Consider the following 18,665-nt stretch of genomic DNA (forward strand, 5'->3'; position numbering starts at 1 on the left):
AGGGAGCAGGTAGAGGCAGTTGGAGCTCCTTCCTGCGAGTGCTTTTATGGTAAGAGAAAAGTTAAGACAGATCGGAGTGAAAGTTAGGAGGGGAGAGTGACCCCGAGAGAGAAAGCAGTGACTCACGGTAAGCCTTCATACATCTGTTCTGAATTTGGGAGCTGGGTGTTTATCAGGGCTCCTGTAGCACTAAAACGCTGTAAGACAGCCCTGCCCTCTGGTGGCAATGTCACCGTCCCTGCTGCCAGAGGTCTGCTCCTCCCCAGCTCCCTACGATGGACGGCACTGAAGCTGCCACGTTGTGAAGGCTTGCTGGGCTCAGGTGTTCTGTATTCTTCACAGGAGAGAAGAGAGATCTTTGAGCAGCACCTGAAGGGTCTCAAACTGATCCAAGATGCCAGCTTCTACTCACAGCACCTTGCTGAACTGACTCCGGGCTTCAGTGGTATGACATGCTGTGTCCTTGCGGGGCTGCTCTGCCTGCTTCTACGCTAGTTGTGCAGTTCAAGCTGGAGCTTCTTGGTTGCTTGGTTTTAACAGGGTATTTTGGTCTAAAAGGCTTTTTTCTTCAAGCCTTCTCCATCTCTATGGAAATAGTGGGAACCTAACCAGCTCCCTGGTGAGCTCTGATGAGCAATTGTCCATGGCTATTTTCAATATTCTGAAACTTCTGGGACTAGCAGGGTGTGGGGGTAGGGAAAATGCACTTTTATAATGCCTGGGTTCCTAATTCCTAAGGGGAGGAACCACTGCTTATGCTCCTGTCCAAGCTGTTGTTGAGGATGAGATGTTGCACTTCAGAGGAGAGACTCTTAAGTTGATATATGTTACCAGGAAAGCAATAGGAGGAATGAATAGCAATTACTTTGTCGGTCAGAGTAGAAATTGGACAACTCTGCCTGGCTCCTGCATTGAGCCTTTTGCCAGCGTAGGTCCCTGGGAGTTTGAAACAGTGCTGAGCAAGGGGCTCCAGAGTTCCTGCTTATGTGGAGTTCCTGGAATATCCTTTCTGGGTTTCCCCCCTAACAGGCCCCAGCACAACTGCCTCTTCGTGACTTCTTTCAGCAGCCCCCCACCACCATCACCCCCACGCACAAACTCAGAACAGATGTTCTTTCTCTTCTGCACAGAGGTTGTGTGGTTGCTGCATGAACAGTGCCGCAGCCCGTGCCAACCCAACTGCCCACGCCACTCCCCTGTTGCCTGTTAATTGATTGCTGAACTCTGTCCTCTGTGTGGCAACACAGCATTCGTTGCCAAGGCAGTTGTATTGTTCAAATCCAGCATAAACACCGTGGACTAGGTTTGCTCTCTGTTCCCAAGGAACTAAAAAGTGCAGGCTATTTGACTTCCTTAGGTCCTTTGCCAGATTTGTTCTTGCTATTTCTGTCGTCTGAAATCTCTGTCACATAACACATCCAATGTAATTCTTGTAAACTCTTGTCTACAGGAGCTGACATTGCAAACATATGTAATGAAGCTGCTCTTCATGCAGCTAGAGAAGGTCACAAATCCATCGATACTTCCAACTTCGAGTATGCTGTGGAAAGAGTCATTGCAGGTAAGCAATCCAGCTATTTTTGTTGTTGTCTTACTGGTCTGTACTATGCTTCTTGAGAGAAGGCTCAAGGGGAGTGGGTTACCTTTGAGGAAGACAGATGGGTCCTAACTGCTCTGTCCTGTAGAGCTGTCCTGAAGGTCTTAGATGCTATAGTCACGGAAAGTTCTCCTAACAAGACCCCAGATGGATCTCTCTTCCTGAATCTGCAGGTAGCCTGAACCTGTAGCTCAGGGAAGATGGCCAGTAGCAAAACAGTAGAGAGGGGAATTCAAATCTGTATGGCTTTTTTAGTTTAAAAAGGTTTTTGTTTGTTTTTTAAAAAAAAAAAGTGGAAGTGTTTTCTGGGGTTTTCTTGCTGCTCTGGACACCTGCTACATAAACATGAATAGCAAATAGGCTATGCATCCTCAACAGCAAGGAATTAGGGATTTTTCTTTTTGGCCTCAAAGCCCAGGCTTTGATGAATTGGCAGAATAAACTGAAAGACAGTAGAGTACTGTTCTCCCTCTGAGAACATCCTGTTGGTCTTTCCCTGTCGCTTGTGCGATTGCCAGCAGAGGAACCTCTGGAGATTATCCTGCAGCAGTATATTATAGGGAGGGGAAAAAGAGTTCCCAGAACTCTTGACTTCACCTGAGGGATTTGAATCTGGTGGGTTTCAGTCTGAACTGCCCTGTAGCCAAGCTGTGGTTTTCATAATCAGACACTTAACTGCTTCCAGGCTGCAGTGTCATTACCGGGGGCTGAGCCTGGGCAAACAGACTACATTCTGTGCTTTTCTTAGTAGAGCATGTGGAACAGGATGTTTGTACTGTGTCAGTTATTTCCTGATCCTGGAATTTAGTCCTGAGTGTTTGCTTCATCAGAAAATGCCTAAACAATTCCTCATTTAAGAGGTTTTTTTTTTTTGAGAAAATTCTGGACAGTTTCACCTGCCTCTTAAAAACAAGTGGAGTGCTTTCAGTAATTGTGGCCAGCCATGCTTGCACAAAGCCCAAACCATACTCAGCAGCTCCCAGGAGTGGACAGTGAGATGACTCCAGCTGTCACGCAGAAGTCTTCATCAGCCGGAACAAATATGTGCTTTACTTTCCCATCTGCAGGAAAAAAAAAGCACCAAACTTGTGGGGATTCACTTGGCTGTTCTTTCTGAATTCCACCCTTGCCTTAGTTCCCCAGGCTTGGAAGAGAAGGCAAAAAGCAAGTAAGGCCACAGGGGATGTGTAGCAGAAAGGATATCTGGGATTAATGTGGTGGTGCATTGCAGGGCATGGGCTTCAGCAGTTTCACTGCTGACAAGCTGACTTGCTTCACTAAGGCTCTGTGGCATGTAGGAGGCCATAAAGTCTTTTTGTTGCTTCATAGGATTCTTTCGTATTAGCAGGACCTGGCTATTTTTTGCAGACTAACACTAGAAGACCCCAAACAACCCTCCAGGCCCATATATTAAATGTACCCTTGCCATGTAATGGGAATGCTTCTGGGTTTCACAATCAAGAGGGCATTTCAGTTGCTGTAAAAGCTTTTCTTGAAAGAAGATATTACTGTGCTTTCCATTATAAGCTTCTGGTTTTAATAAGAGTGGTGTGGAATCAAAAGAGAACTTTGCAAGTCCAGAGGCCCTGTCAGCCTTAAAGCTTTGTGTTGCTGTAAGGGAGGAGTAAGAACTTCTCTCTGTGGTAGTCCCCATTGTGTTTTTAGTTTGGGAACAGAAAGCAGTCAGTAAGTCAGGTCTCCTGGGAGTGAGGGAGGAAACCTGCTGAGTGCAGAGGCTTTTAGGGTTGTCTTTAGAAGATGTAGTGGAGTCTCTTTTCTTGGTGGGGTTTGTGTATACAGTGTAAGGCCAGCAAAGATGCACTAGAGTTGTTTCCTGGGTTGTTTGTCTCATAAATGTGGTAAGTACTGGCCTTCAGAGAACTTTCCTGCCTGGAGATTACTTTTTGTAGGAAAAGAAATAATCTTTGTAGGCCCAGTGTGCTATGGTGAAGAGTACAGTCCCTCGCTCCTTGGTGGGCTGAGAGAAGAATGCTTCCAGAATTTTAAGTGTGTGTGTGTCTATATATATAGTGTGTGTATATATATATACATCTTTCTATGGAAAGAGACGTACAGGCACATGCGCATGCACTGCTGAAGGCAGCAGGGTAAGGGACTGACTGATGAAAATCAAGGCTGTTGCAATTAATCTGCTATTCCATCACCATCATGCCTTGCAGGGCACAGTGGTTTCCAGGGTCCCTAAGCAATAATTTTACAAGATCTGCCACACTAATTTTGCTGTTTCCTTGTTTAATAAAGCTCTTGACTTTGTTTAAAAATTAATGTTAATAGAATGTTGTTTTCCAAGACATCAAGCAAGCTTGGTGTAATGCTGCTCTTGACTCTGCCTGCTCTACCCCCTACAGCTCCTGGCACTGTGCGGAGACATTGGCTTTAAAGTACTGGTACCTTTTTGCATTCAACATGCAGAGCTATAATGAGTGCTTGATATGCGGTGTATTCTGTAGTTAACATATTTTCTACGTGCTATAAGTTTTACTTCCATTCAGCTTTTTTAAAAATCCTAATTGGACTTATTCTGTGTAATGGACTACTGGGTTGGAAAATAGACACTTTCAAAAATCACCTTTCTGGAGGAAGTACTAAGTGTGAGTTATGGCTTAATTTGGTGGTTCTCAGGAGCCCGGGAGTAAGCTCATACGGAGCATGCCATGTGTAATGAGACATGTTTCCAGGGTCTGGAGAAAGCTTTTCATATATACTGTTGGTCTTTTGCTGATTTGAACACTCTTAATACACAAGAATCTCAACTGGGACCCCTCTTACATAAAAGGCAATGTTTTGCTTCTCTTATGTTCTGCCTAAGGGACTGAAAGGCCATACAGCAAAATCAGTATGATATTCTAACTAGTCTCTGTTTTGGGTTTTCGTTTGTTGGGTATTTTTCCAAATGGTAGGCTGACTTGTTGCAGATCTGTCCCTGGGCAGAGATACAGTGTAACGTGTCTTTCACAGAGCTGGGAACAGAACAGAGGTGTGCGTTCTAGAGCTGTGACCTAATTAAATGTTAAATTATTTGTCTAATGTTTAAGTCTGTTGTAAGGGGGGGGGGGGGGGGGGGGAGGGGGGTTCTGCCAGTGTTTTCAAGCAATCCAAGCATGGATTGCTTTCTACTGCAGGGAAAGAGAGCACCTTCCACAGCACGCAACTGAAAGGCTTTTTACTGCCTCTCCCTAGACAGTGCAATATGAAGCTTGCTGACTGTTCAGCCACAGATTGTGCTAGCTTGTACGCTTAGCTGTACAAGATTATGCCCTACTGGTTATGCCTGTTGCCAGCTATCTTACCAATCCTTGTCTGCGTTCCTATAGGCACAGCCAAAAGAAGTAAGATCTTGTCACCAGAAGAGAGGAAGGTTGTGGCGTTTCACGAATCGGGTCACGCGTTGGTTGGCTGGCTGCTGGAGCACACCGAGGCCGTGATGAAGGTAACCCCGCTACCAGCTCTTGCATAATGAAGCCTGTCACCGGCTGGGAAGAGAGTCCTCTGGGGTTCCCCTGTACAAGATGCATTGATTCCTTGTACTTGTGTCGAATTCTGCTGTGTTACCCTGGCTTCCATGAGCTTGGAGCTGTGAATACTGCAGCAAAATAAATGGCAAATCTAGAATCATAGAATCACTTAGGTTGGAAAGGACCTCTAAGATCATCGAGTCTAACTATTAACCTAACACTGCCAAGTCCACCGCTAAACCATGTCCCTAAAATATGCTGTGGAGAAATCCATCATTAGGCTCCATTGATGATAGTGATGGTGCAAAGCTGATAAATGAGCTATAGGAGAAGCCTTGCAGTTAAAAGCCAACTATAAAGCTGTTTGGAGCAACTGAGTCTCCTGATGTTGCTGCTCAGTTCATGGACCTCCTCTGGATGCAAAGTGCTGCTCCATGTGTGCATGCAGCATATGTTAAAGAAGCGCAGTTTGGTCCGGGCGTCTGGTGTTCGCTGCTCCACAGTTCAAACCCTAGGTTTCCTGAAGCAGTCTCAGGCATCAAATCTCATAAAAATAAATAATTTAATAGAGTGGTACAGCAGCAGGATCAGCTCAAGCTGGGTGCCTCCAGGGAGGGACCCTGAACAAAGAAATCCTTGGGCAATTATACTCTTACAGACTATGCATCCGCCCCTCATGCGATCTCCACACGCCTTTCACGCACCCTTTGGTCCAATAGTGATTCTGGCCTGAGATCTTCTGACACCTTCTGCCTCCTTATTGGATTCCTTCACTGTCTATAGACAAGCTGTTATCTTGTTGAGTTGCAGCTGCTGTTGATGGCTGTACCCTCCTTATCTTCTGGTTTGTGCTGGCTCTGAAGGCTTTGTTTGCTTGAATAGATAAAAGTTCAGCAAATCTAGGTGAAAGTTTACAGCTTGCAGCCTCAGGCTTCAGCAAATCTAGCTACTCATGCTATGTAAGTGAACAGCATACTAAATCACACAACATTACAAGTCTAAGCGACTCATTCTATTTACAACTTACTTAAGCTGATCAACTAATATTTCTTAACACGTATATGATCTCTTTCCCTGCTGTGGCTTGCCAGTGTGTTGCAGCCAGCGAAGCTACCATTGCAGGAACTGCTCTGATACTAATGGAAAGAGATGTGTTTTTCAGATTGGTATGCTTGGGAGTTTGCCTGCCTGAAGCCCTTCTCTGTAGGGAAAGGCCTCTCTTTGGCACCCCAGGGTGTGTTCTCTCCCATGCGCATCTCCTTGAAAAGCCTTGACACTGTGGGGAGGTGGGGAGTGAAATGACAAGGGCGACAGCTCTTTGGCTCACCACCAGCAGCAAATTCACTCTGAATGACCTATTGTATAAGCTGAGCTGTTGTTAATTACTTTCATTTAATGGGTGAGGGGGAAATGGCTCTATTTTTCTGAAGACATCCTATCTTTCTCCAGGTAGTCTCAGTGATTCTGGAATACAGTAAAGTGAACTCTGTTTGGCTTATACTCTCCAAAGCAACTCTTAAATATCAGGATTTCACTGACTGGCTGTTAACGACAATTTCCTTTTAATTTATTGAGCAGAAAGTGACAGAACGTCTCTGCAGCTGTGAAGGCAGAGCCTTCAGTAGAGGAATGGTGACATGCTGCAGTCCTTGGCTGTGTGTCTGTAGGTCAGCCTGCCCCAAAGCTTTTGACAAATTTCTTTGGGAATGTAGGCCTCTTCCTCTTTTCCCTCTGCTGTTGTAGTTGGGAGCTCTTGTTCTCTGAACTGAGGGAGCTGCTCTGTATTGCAGGTTTCCATAGCCCCTCGAACAAACGCAGCTCTTGGATTCGCTCAGATCCTTCCAAGAGAGCAGTACCTCTTCACCAAGGAACAGCTGCTGGAGAGGATGTGTATGGCACTAGGGGGGAGAGTGTCCGAGGCCATCACCTTTAACAAAGTCACTACAGGTGAGGAGCCAGACCCTGGCACAGGCAGGCAGAGATTGTGTGAAGAGAGCCTGAACTTCTGCACTCGCTCTGTCCAAGGCTGATCTGAGCAGCAAAGACAGAATTTTGCCACTCTGGGAAGGAGAAATGTTGAATTGAATGTTTTGATCTTGGGCTTGCATTTGTGAGCATGCAGGTGTCTCGTTGGTTGCCACTGTGTTGTCTTAGACTTGTCCCAAAGGCTAAGGCCACAGATGCAATAACTTGGTGAGACTCTTTGCTCCTGGGAGGCCCTAGAGCATTCTGTGCCATGTTTCCAACTAGTTATATCCAAATAGGATAACAGCAGGCAGTGGCAGGTAAGCACTCCATGTGAACTAGCTTACCAGTAGATACACTCACTGTTGTGCATGGGTTGTGCAGTACGAGTAGAAAGGTCCATCAGCAGGTGGAGTGTTCACATCCATGGGCTTCTGTGGGTCCTCTGGTCTCTCAACTAGTGGAAGGCATATTTATGCAGGATGTGTTCCCCTTACACTCAGCTTGGAGCTGGCAAGCATTGCATCTGTCTCTCTTGCCCAGGAGCACAGGATGACTTGAAGAAGGTGACCAAGATAGCCTACTCCATGGTGAAGCAGTACGGGATGGTGCCCAGCATTGGGCAGCTTTCCTTCCCAGACCTGGAGACTGCAGCTGGAATTGGTCGGCGCCCTTTCAGCCAGGGACTTCAGCAAATGATGGATCATGTAAGGCCACCCCTGGTTACACGTTTTGGTTTGTTATTTACTTTATGCAGTTCAGTGAAAAAATGCATGTAACTTACACCCAAACAATTTGTATTTTTCTGTTAGCCATTAAGTAGTAAATTTCAACAAGTGAACACCTAGCTATTCTATTACAATATATTAGGATTATGCAGGGAGGCATTAAGAACAGGCAAAATCACATACAGCTGTGAGTTCAGCCCAGTGGCCCTGTGCTGCCTGAAGGTGCAGCAAGTGGCTGTGAAATAATCTGCAATGCGTAGAACTGACTGTGAAAGCTGCAGTCCTGGTTCCAGTGTGGCCAAGACCCTGGTGAGCTTCTGGGAGATGGGAGGTGCAAATGTGTCATTTGGGAAGAGGGAGAAAAGCTTTGCGGAGGAAGAAGCAATAATCTGGGGAGACTGGAGGGTTGTGGAACTGTGGGCAAATACCCAGGCAGGGAAAATTCTGTTGCATGAAGTCTCTCCAGGCCTTCAGGAGTCCCATGTATATCTTAAGCATGGTTATGGAATGCTTAGATTACAAGAAACCTGTGTCTTAAAGTCTGAGTTGCATAATTTGAATGTCTCTACTTCCTACATCAGAGAGGCTATCTAACCAAAAGGGTGGTTCAGACTGACTGAAAAATGTTAGCCTGTTTTGACAGGAAATTGGGCTTCATTGCTGCAAAAAACATTGCCTTAGCTGAAAAACCAAATAGCTGGAAACGGAAAAAAACTCTGGTTCAGAAGCGCTATGGTTGTGCTTCCCTGGGATTTGTGCTGAGCTGCATCTTTTGCTACCAGACAGCCTCCTTAATTAGACTGCATTTCCCATCAGCTGGGACTCAACTGAAGAATTGTGCTCGTGCAGGCGTTTACTGTTCTTTATCATGAGTGCTACTTTGGCTTTTTTTCAAACGGTTTATCTGTATTTTCTGTTGATGGGAACCACTTTCTGCCTGGCTCAGTCTGCAGATTTCCATCCCTCAGTGCTCTCCTTGTTTATCCACATGTTTTGTTTGTTGCCACCTATGCTTCAAATCTCTCTTCTTGTTACTGTCTTCTAGGAAGCAAAAGTTCTGGTGGCTCAGGCTTACAGGCGCACAGAAAAACTCTTATTGGAGAACCGGGACAAGCTGCAAACAGTAAGTTGGAGTTGTGTGGGGTTTTTGCTTGATATTCGGGTTTCTTTTTTCAAACTGGTCATTTTTGCCTTGCCAGTTCTGTGCTCTGTAGCTTGGCTGTTGCAGTGTCTCTGTGGTCCTAGAAAGTCTTGTAGTGGGAGTGCTGGGGCTCGTGTTTGTGAGCAAGTGACTGTTTACTGCGTATCCCCCAGATTAGGAGCAGGCACAGGGAGGACTGTGTGTCTTTTCCAGCAGTGAGTGGTCTGCCCCCTGACACCAGCTGGTATTTGCAAGGTAGAGGAGTAGGAGCGCTCTGTGGAAGTGATCAAAGCTAGAATTTGTCTCCCTCACCTGCACTTCTCTGCTAGCCTCTTGGCAGTGTAATTTCCTGGAGAGAAGACAGTGACTGTTTTTGTGAAGCCTGAAAGGCAGAAAGAGCTCATCCTTCCAGGTCCTGTAGACTTACAGGAATCAGGTGGACAATTTCTGGCTTTGCTGAAAGAATATGGGACCCGTCACCTTGGCTGACTAATGCTGGTTTCACGCTTTCTGGTGACTCCAGGCTGTTTTCACCTGCCAGCTCCATGATACCTGATATACCAAGGAGTCCTTATTGCAGAGGTAGAGCTTTGCCTACTCCCCTTTCTGTCCTGACAGTCCTGTAGCCAGTCACCCTGACGTGTCTTCGCCTCTCTGCCAGGAGCTCTGTACCAATCGCTCTGGGCTGAGCCACGCTTGGGTTGCAGCACCCTGTGTATCTACTTGATCTTTCCTTCAGAAGTCTGGTCCGTAACATCCAAAATGACCAGGAGTCAACTTAGCGTTGCATGTTTTACAAATAAAACAATCCCTTCTTTTTAAACAAACAACAACAACAAAAACCCTTTCAGGTACGCAACTGCAGGCCTGCTTTGCATAGTAAAGTAGCCAGGGCTTGCTTGCTCAGACACCCTGCTGTTGGCCATATCACAGCCCTGCCCCCAGGACAGGGCCCTGGGAGTGCTCTGAAGGCAGGTGTTGTTAGGGGGTCTCCTCTCTGCAGGCCTCCTCTGTTCTGATCCTTTCATTTAACAGCAGTCAGAGATCTTTGCTAGAGGCTCATCACAGGAAAACTTTTAAGTTAAGCCAAAGTGTCTACAGGGTAAATGTTTCAGTTGCCAGGGCAGTGTGTGCTGCATCTTGTCAGCAGAATTGAACAGTTCTGTGTTTGACAGCCACCTGCTGCTCAAGTGTGGCCCTTCTGCTGGCAGAGGGGCCAGGGAATTCAACTTTTCTGGAGAGGAACTTCTGATGACCTTCAGCCTGTGTCTTCAGGAACAGAGTGCTCTTTGTTGTCCCTGTGCATACAGGGGAGGGGTGCAGGTCAGTCTGTGGTCTCATTTGCTGCTGCTTTGGCATCTTAAGACAGGCAGGGCCACAGGTGCAGTGACAGTGGTAGGAAGGGCACTTCTCTAATTGTTCCTGGAGTTCTGAGTCGCCGAATCATTCCCTAGAGCTTGCTTTATTGCCTCCAGTCATGCTGTGTATTCCTGGCCAAAAAACGCTCTTGTGAAAGGTGCCGGCAGCCTGGAGAACTTTGTACTGGCTCCAGCAAGCTTTCGGGTCACCCCATCTGTGGGGTGGTAGCCAGGGGTCTGCTCCTCGTGAGCTGCAGCACGTGCTGTGTCCAGATGCTGAGATCTGAGTTGAGCTGGCAGGGAGAGTTCACATGAGTTCAGAGAGGCTGTTGCTGAACCCTTGTGCTTCATTATGCCTTATTTACTCTTTCTAGCTGTCTAATGCCCTCCTGGAGAAAGAAGTGATAAATTATGATGACATTGAAGCTTTGATTGGGCCTCCACCCTATGGGCCAAAGAAAATGATAGCTCCTCAGAGCTGGCTTCAAGCAGAGAGAGACAAGCAAGACACAAGAGATGAAGAAATGCCCCAGCAGCCACCAAACCATGAGGAGGAGGAGGAACCACGCCTGAGACCAGTATGAAGCCCACTCCTGATGTGGAACAGGAGGACTCCAGAGGCTTCTTTTGGACACAGACCCTTTCCTTTTTCAGCTCCAGAATCAAAGATACCAAGCAGGAAATCTCTGTGCTGCTGATACCCGAAAATTAAGGGATGGCTATGTTGGCTCTTTTAACGAGTTTTTTCCTGCAGGAGGGAGAACTCCTTAGCATTTTGAAATTGATTCTCAGCAGGGTAGTAGTGATGAGGAGCTGGGTAAGTCTAATCCGCTGGAAAGATTTCTTGTACACGGGAGCGGTGTACACGTTCTTAAGTGGAGTCCTTGTCAGACACCTCTCGCTGTGCTGTTTGACATGGCAGGAGTGCAGGGCTGTCCCCTTCCGTGCCAGAATGGTCAGTGTAGGGAAACCTCTGCAAGACTCTGAGCCCGCTGAGGTGCTCCAGTTCTTGTGCGACTCTGCTGTAACCTTTGGTCATCTCTGCTGCTGAACATAAAATAGAAACGGAAAAACAGACTTCACTAGAATAAACTGTTCATAATGTGCTGCTGTGTCTGTAGAATATGTCAAGATGCAGATATGTGTTTTGGCACATATAAAGCTTATTGTAGCTATCGAGTTGTACAGGAAAAGGGCTTTCTTCTCCCTGTCCAATAACTTATATTCAGTTTTTATAGCAAGTTTCTTGCAAGCAGAGATTGAGGAAAACCTGTGTGAAGAAACCAACGTAACCCTGCTGTGTGATGTTAGAAACTAGCGTTGCAGAGAGTGGCTCCGAGTTACATGTTGGAAGATTGTTTGGCGGCACTGCTGGTTCAGAGCTGGAGAGGAGCTCTCAGGAACTTGAGGAAAAGCAGGTGTGTCTGTTGGGAAGCCTCGGTAAAAAGCCGGCAGTTCCTCTGGCTCCATCCTCATGGCTCTTGCAGAACAAGCTGTGATGACATGGTTGTATGCCATTCATCAGGGAAAGCATTAAAATGATTGTTGGTGCCTGGTGTGCTCTGGCTGGATTAATCCTTTAGGAAAGGTTAGTGACTTGAGTTATTCCGTGAGGATTGTCTGTGACTTGAAAGACCCCACCCCAACCCCATCACCTCCCAGGCCTCAGTCACAATCCCCAGGCTGCTGCTCACCGAGGCAGGCTGGAGCTGAGAGCTTCTCCTTTCTCCTGATGATGGGGGGAGGATGGTTCTGCAAGGCATCCTCTCCCCTGTCCCAGCACCGATAAACCTGCGTACACAGAGCCTCGAGCCCTCCCTCGAGGGCTGGTTGTCATTCCTGTGGTGGGAACGATTTCCGTTGCTTTCACTGGTACAAGTGGTTTTCTACATTTGGAATGCTACTGCCTGGATTTTTTTTTTCTTACAAACCTGTTTGTTTCTTCACAAGGTCAATTCTTTGAATTCACTTTTCCAACAGCAGATATTCTTTTATAATTTTTTGTTTGTTTTTTTGAAGTCGTGGTTGCTTTCTAAGCTGCCTGAATCAACCCTTTGCCAGGAGGATTCAGTTCTGCGGAGCCGAGGGGAATGCCCGTAGGGGTGCTGCACTGGTTGGGACAGTGCAGGGGCCTGGGTGGCTTCCAGCGTGGCTGTGCCATCCAGCAGGCAGGATCCACTGGAGGATGTGGGCTCTGCCAAGGTGGGTGGTGGTCCCCTGACCCCCTTCCTGCCACGCAGGAGATGCTGCTGCTCGCCCCAAACTGGGGAAGGTGGCAGAGCCCTGCTTGGAGGGTCCCATGGCAGAGCAGGGTCTCCCTGCTTGTGCAGTGTGGAAGGGAACAGGGTACCCCGCGGTCCTGAGGGAGCCCTTGGGGACGGTGTAACCCCCTGCCCCGTGTCCGTTCCCATCGCACCGGGCATGTTGGTCCCGGGGCCCCGTTCGCCTCGGTGTGCGCGGTCCCTTTAAACTGCCGCCATCTTTACTAGGGGCGTGGTGAAGCTGCTGCCAGGCTCTTCCGCCGCCGTCGTTCCCATTGGGCCGTTCCCGCGGCGCTGCCCATTGGTCGCCGCTGCCGCACTTCCGGCGCTCTCGGGCGCCTCCGCTTCCTTTTCCGGTCGGCCATTTGCAGCGGCGGGAGGTGAGTCGGGGCGCTGCCGCGGCCGGGGGGCTCCATCCGCCGCCATCCGCCCGCCGGGGGCTGTGTTTTGGGCTGGGCTGTGCCCCGGAGCCGCTCGGAGACCTGCGCGGGGCTGCGGGTTGCGCGGAGGGCTGCGCCAAGGCCCGGAGGGGGGCGCTGACAGGCTCCCGGCCTGGGCATGGACATGGGCCTGGCCCGGCGGGCTCGGGAGCGTTCTGGGCCCGTCCTGGGTGGCACGGGGACTGGGGAAGGATCTGTGGCCCGGTCGCCGGGGGATGCCCCGCGGCCCCGCTACCCCGACGGGTCCGGCGGCCGCCTTTAGCCCTGCCCATGTCTGCAGGCCCCGGCAGCCATGGCGCCCAGCCGCAATGGCATGATCCTGAAGCCCCACTTCCACAAGGATTGGCAGCGGCGAGTGGCTACATGGTTCAACCAGCCCGCCCGCAAGATCCGCAGGTGAGTGCCCGCGGCCCGGCTTCCCCCGGCCCGCTCCTGTTGCTTTAGCTCGTATAGCGGGGGGGGAAGGTGTCTCTCGTCTTGTATCGCGCTGTTTAGGAAGCTGAAGTACTGTGTCTTTGTATTAAGTAGTTCCCCTAACCTTGTTAAACGCTCTGGGATGGCAGCGGGGTGTGGTGGTCTCTGGTCAGGGTCAGGCCGTTCTAGCTGCAGTCAAATGATGAGAAATCTCCGGAATCGCTGTACTTCGTTGATGATTCCCTCGAACCCTTCTGTATCTGATGACTGCGGCTGTTCCGTAGAAGCAGGCATCAGCCTGTCTGAGCTCTTAGGCCAGTGTTGTGTTTGCTTTTGAGAGATCCCCATGCTGCAGATGTTGCCCCGCGAGGGAGGTGGCCTGGCAGCGTTAGGAGTGGCACATTTAGCAGAAACGCAGTGTTCCTCATCGCTCTCCCCTTCAACCTTCCAGGAGGAAGGCCCGGCAGGCGAAGGCTCGCCGCATCGCTCCCCGGCCCGTGGCTGGGCCCATCCGGCCTATAGTGAGGTGCCCTACTATCAGATACCACAAAAAAGTTCGTGCTGGCAGAGGCTTCAGCCTAGAAGAGCTTAAAGTAAGTACGGAGCACTGATCCCAACCCAATAAAACGAACTCCGAGTCTGAGCCCGGTTGTCTTGTCCTGTTCGTCTGCATGTAGGCAATGCGCAAGTGAATTGCCAAGGTGTCGGCATCGGCTGATGCTGGCTCAGCCAGGGGAGACATCTGGTGTTGCTGGCTCTACAGGAGCGTAGAAAACGCTGCTCTTGCCTTTTCTTTAGCTGTGGCATGGGAGTGCAGTAGCGTACGTGAGAGTAAAAGGTTGCTTTGAAAAGTAAGCACCTGTTTGTCTGGTCAGACTGTCACTTGAACAAAATTCCATTAAAATTGGGTTCTGGAAGAGCCTTAATTGAGTGTCCTAAATTTCTTTTGGAGGTGGGTTGGGAAAAAACTAACAGTTTCTTCATTAAATTATTTCATTTCTTTTTGAGACATGTTTCTAATCCTAAAAATTTGAGCCAATGTGAACCTGTTCATGTTGTGGACTAAGTAAGCCACCCTCAAATTATTTTTAAGAGAAGTAGGGGATGTTGTGCTAGGGAAGGGAACTGTTCAGCTAGACTTGTAGAGTAGCTATGCCTGCTTCTCATGCAATAGCTACAAGCTGGTTTAGGAACACTTAGAAGTCTGTGGGAAGTGTTCAGTGTCCTCTGTTGCTTCAGGAAACTGTTCTGGATGACCTTTCCAGGCATGCCGAGCTGATGAGCTGTTAAAAGCTGGATTGTGGTGGTCTGCAGGAACCCTCACCCGCCTATCTCCACACAGTGGGCAGGAATAAACATCAGTGCTTGCTGGCAGCTGGCATCCACAGCCATCTCTTGTGCGTTGTTTAATATCTAATTAAAACATTTATAACAGTGAAATTAGTGCATTGAAGCAGTAAAATTGTTCTTTCAGATGCCAAATGCTTCATTACTTTGTTTTTCTTTAATTTTTGGGTAATGTTGGAATACAGAATGGTACACAGATGTTTGTTTTTAAACAGAAAATGAGGTTATTTCTCATTTAAGATGGTTACAAAAAAATACTTATTTAATGGAGCTTCTAGTATTCAGTGAACCAGTTATCCGCTTGCAGACTTCGTACATTTTTGTCTTGTGTGCATCAAGAGTTAAATGTTCCCCTCATAATTACTCAGGGGTTGCACTTTGCTCTCCTGAGGAGATCCATCTGCAAAAATTACTGTAAAGTGTGTGGAACATTTTAAGCATTAAAATACAGACATCAGGATGCCCTTTGCCTGCATCAGTCCCTTTTGCCAGACCCTCACACTGCCGATGGGCTGTTCGGTCAGATGCTAAACCTTTCTCCAGACTCTGTAGCCTGTGATGGCTGCGCTCAAACCCTTGTCTGGCTGATGACCGGAGTGGCTCCCAGCAGTAGTGTGGTGGCATTGGGAGTTGTCAGATGCTGACACTGTCCACTCTCTCTTCAGCTCGCTGGCATTAACAAAAAGTTTGCCCGGACTATTGGAATCTCTGTGGATCCCCGGCGACGTAACAAGTCTACCGAGTCCCTGCAAGCCAACGTGCAGAGGCTGAAGGAGTACCGCTCCAAACTTATCCTCTTCCCAAGGAAGCCGGCTATGCCTAAGAAGGGAGACAGCTCTGTAAGTACTTGGCTTCTAGAAACACTTCATGGGGTCTGTTTCTGGTCATGTTTTTAGAGGTTTTATCGTTGGTCCATCCTGGTGCTGTGTGTGCAGTCAGGCATTGCTCTTGAACACTTTTCATAACATAAACCTCCCAGGGGGGAGCAGCCCTTCTTTCAGGGACATCATGTTTCCTGCAAGCATCTGTAGGGATGACTGAGCCCAGCGCAAGGCCAAGCCTGATACGAGTCAATTTCCACGGGGATCTCTTGGGTTACAGTAATGCTTTGGGGATATTTTTGGCCTAGGGACTGCTGTGCAAAGGGGCGCAGCTCAGGTTTGGGGCTGAGCTCCTCGGGTGGTCCGTTTGCTGGAGCTTTGGTTGCCGATCAACCAGTTGAATTTTAGTTTATGAAGCTAAATTGTGAGAATGGCTGAAAAGTCCATCTGGAGTTGTGTTCTGCTGTGGTGACAGCTGTGTGGAAAGGGTGAGGAAGGTGAGGACAAACTCTTCAGTGGAGCAGTTCAGTGAAAGCTGTGCGTAAGGCAGTCTCAAGAAGGTTGTTGCTGTTGACATACAAAAATGCCTTTCATTAAAGTCTCAGCAAGATCCAGAGTATAGCTGGCTTTCCCTGGCTCTGCCTCTGGTAGATACATGCTTCCCATGGGGCGGTGCAAGCCATGAAACAAGGTGGCGTGCTCAAGCTATCCTCAGTCTTCTGGAGCATCTGTTGGCTCTGAGCCACTTAACCCTACTGGAGCCCACCGTGCTCGGGCTGCTTTTCAGAACAGGGGAGGAAGGGTCTCGAGCTTCTGTACCACTAGGTACAGCTACTTGTGTCTGAAATACTGTTTCAGATTTGTTTACTTGAAATCAACTATCTAAAATAAATAATTTTTGTGCGATGCCATACTCTTAGAAGAAGCTGGAGTTAGCCTTAGAAGGAATTGCTGAGGAATATGCTGGGTATCAAACTAAAAATGGCACAGTAGACTTCAACGTTTTTCTAGCTGGCAGAACTCCCGAAAGGCCGCTGCTCCTCTGGCCAGATCCGGGCTGATCGATAGCCAGGCAAAACGCGGGTTGTTGATGCGGCATGTCTGTGCCAAGTACTCCTATAGCTGCACAGCTGAAATGCTGAATTCGTTACCAATTGGCCTTAAATCTCCGGTCGGAATTGTTAACGTGTTTAAGCTGAGTACCTGCGTACAGGGCATGTTTTTAACTGAGGTACTAACCTCAGATGTTTCAAATACTGGGGTTTTTAATAATGTTTTTCTTCTCCTCTTGTTATGCAGGCTGAGGAACTCAAGATGGCGACTCAGCTGACTGGACCAGTTATGCCAATCAAGAATGTAAGTGTAACTAAATCACGTTCTCTGTGTGACATGATTGAGACTTAAACTTCCCAGAGAGGATTTTCTTCTCGCTGTTCTACAGCTAAGGATTGCTGCCTCCAGGCACTTCCTGTCCTGGATAAAAAAAAAAAAAAACAAACAAAAAAAAACAGGAACAGGCCAAGCTTGTCCTTGTCTTTTGCCAACATCTGTTTGGTTCCTCAGCATTGCAGAGTGGACTGTAAAGAACTAATTACTTGGAGCTCTGCTAAACTTCTTATCAACTGAGGGAGTCCTTGCATGATGAGCTGTGCTTGTGGGTGCAGAGGAGAGCTACAGGCACCAATGTCAGGGGTTCAGCTCAAGACGTGTTGGTTGGGAATAATCATATGTAGGTGTTCCACTTCTACCCTGAATGGCCCATGGGAGAAGCAGAGCTCCGTATGCTCTCCAGAGAAGGGCACGGGGGAGCCTGCGCAATAACCCCCCCAAATCATATGATTCCTGTGAAGGCACACATGAACTATCTGCCATGTGTGTTTGTGCTCAGCACTGTGTCCTCCAAGTGGGCTCAAGGGTTGTTGGTCCCTTTGTACCTTTGAGGGAGCTTGTAGCCCTGTGGAATTTGGGACGTGTTGGGGTGAGGGATGGGTGCTGGCAGCACAACAGCCTGGGCAGGTTGCGTCATCACCATTTGCCTCAATCCTTGCTGCTTCCGAAAGGTGCCGTGGACAGCACGCCACAAACCTGACTCAGCTTTCATGTTGCGCTTTTTTTTTTTTCCTGGTATGTTCTGGTCTTGCACTGACGTGCACTGGCGAATTAGGAACCAGTTGAAATGAGGTGCCTGGTGGAGTGATGATAAGGGCAGGGCCTGTAGATGGCATAAATGCTCTATTCTTAACAGCGTCCTGGAGCTAGTGGTAAAAATGTAGCGAGGTTAATTGTGTTATGCCTTAAATACAGTCTTCTCTGGGAGCCTCTGATGTGCGGTCTGACTGTCTGGCGCTCTCTCCCACTAGGTTTTCAAACGGGAGAAGGCCCGCGTTATCTCAGAAGACGAGAAGAACTTCAAGGCCTTTGCCAGCCTGCGCATGGCCCGGGCCAACGCCCGTCTCTTTGGGATTCGTGCGAAACGCGCCAAAGAAGCGGCAGAGCAGGATGTGGAGAAGAAGAAATGAACTGTTCTCCCTAGAACTGTCAATAAAAAAAACATATAGAAATAGGAGTGTGCTGTCTTTTTAGGGCGAATGTACAGAACTGAGCTGCCCTGTTGCCTGCGCCCGCCCGCTCAGCTGCAGTGTGTGTACGGCACGTGTGCCAGTGCAGATCGTGGGCCGCTGTGCGTGGAGGGATGCAGTCCGGGGGAGTTACTGTTCGGGTGTCGTTTGCTGTGGTTAGAGACTCCAAACTTCCCTGAAAGCGAGTGAAACAAACATGTCAGCCTTGTGCAGCTCCCTTCAGGGAGGCAGCCTGGGCTCCCTCCTGTGCTACAGCCTGACCCTGTCTCACTGTGGGGTGGCTGAAGCTGCCAGTCAAGGTTTTTTGGGGATACCCCCTCCCTGACAAGCTTTTTCTGCTTCCCATTTACCTGTCTGCTCTGCCAGTGTTGCAGATTTAATGATTTCCACCCCTCTGCCTGTGGTGCAGTGTCAGGCAGGCAGAGCTCTGCTGTAGAAGGTGGAGTGTTATGGTGGCTGTCACCCGTGGGCTGTTTGCCCCGTTGAGCCTCACCTGGAGGCCCATGGTGCTCACTGGGACTGTGCCCTGCACTGTCTG

At 48.6% G+C, this 18,665-nt stretch overlaps 2 protein-coding genes and 1 non-coding gene across 5 annotated transcripts in view; all 3 read left to right on the forward strand.

Annotated features, from left to right (window-relative positions):
* Window positions 1-12,828, forward strand: part of SPG7 (SPG7 matrix AAA peptidase subunit, paraplegin) — a 35,731-nt gene extending 22,903 nt beyond the window's left edge. Inside the window, exons 11-18 of one of the 3 annotated variants that reach the window (XR_007506769.1) lie at window positions 343-445; window positions 1,451-1,561; window positions 4,933-5,048; window positions 6,864-7,020; window positions 7,582-7,745; window positions 8,812-8,889; window positions 10,640-11,683; window positions 12,755-12,828. Coding sequence is in view for 1 of the 3 variants with exons in the window: in XM_049806446.1 (XP_049662403.1) it covers window positions 343-445; window positions 1,451-1,561; window positions 4,933-5,048; window positions 6,864-7,020; window positions 7,582-7,745; window positions 8,812-8,889; window positions 10,640-10,849 (939 nt within the window). In the remaining 2 variants the exon portion in view is untranslated. Of the gene's footprint in view, window positions 1-342; window positions 446-1,450; window positions 1,562-4,932; window positions 5,049-6,863; window positions 7,021-7,581; window positions 7,746-8,811; window positions 8,890-10,639; window positions 11,816-12,284; window positions 12,384-12,754 lie in introns of those variants that run through there. The other 2 variants (XR_007506768.1, XM_049806446.1) reach the window with 2 other exon arrangements.
* On the forward strand, window positions 12,801-18,109 carry RPL13 (ribosomal protein L13). The gene is made up of 6 exons (XM_049806495.1): window positions 12,801-12,906; window positions 13,247-13,362; window positions 13,832-13,973; window positions 15,393-15,566; window positions 16,848-16,904; window positions 17,909-18,109. Exons 2-6 carry the CDS (start codon window positions 13,259-13,261, stop codon window positions 18,065-18,067), a joined length of 636 nt encoding a protein of 211 aa, XP_049662452.1. The 5' UTR covers window positions 12,801-12,906; window positions 13,247-13,258; the 3' UTR covers window positions 18,068-18,109.
* Window positions 13,581-13,662, forward strand: LOC126041421 (small nucleolar RNA MBII-202). The gene has a single exon (XR_007506860.1). It is a non-coding gene; the product is annotated as a small nucleolar RNA MBII-202 (small nucleolar RNA).
* Window positions 18,110-18,665: the final 556 nt, after the last annotated feature.

The sequence above is a fragment of the Accipiter gentilis genome, chromosome 7, assembly GCF_929443795.1.
Source record: "Accipiter gentilis chromosome 7, bAccGen1.1, whole genome shotgun sequence".
In the NCBI taxonomy this organism is placed as follows: domain Eukaryota; kingdom Metazoa; phylum Chordata; class Aves; order Accipitriformes; family Accipitridae; genus Astur; species Astur gentilis.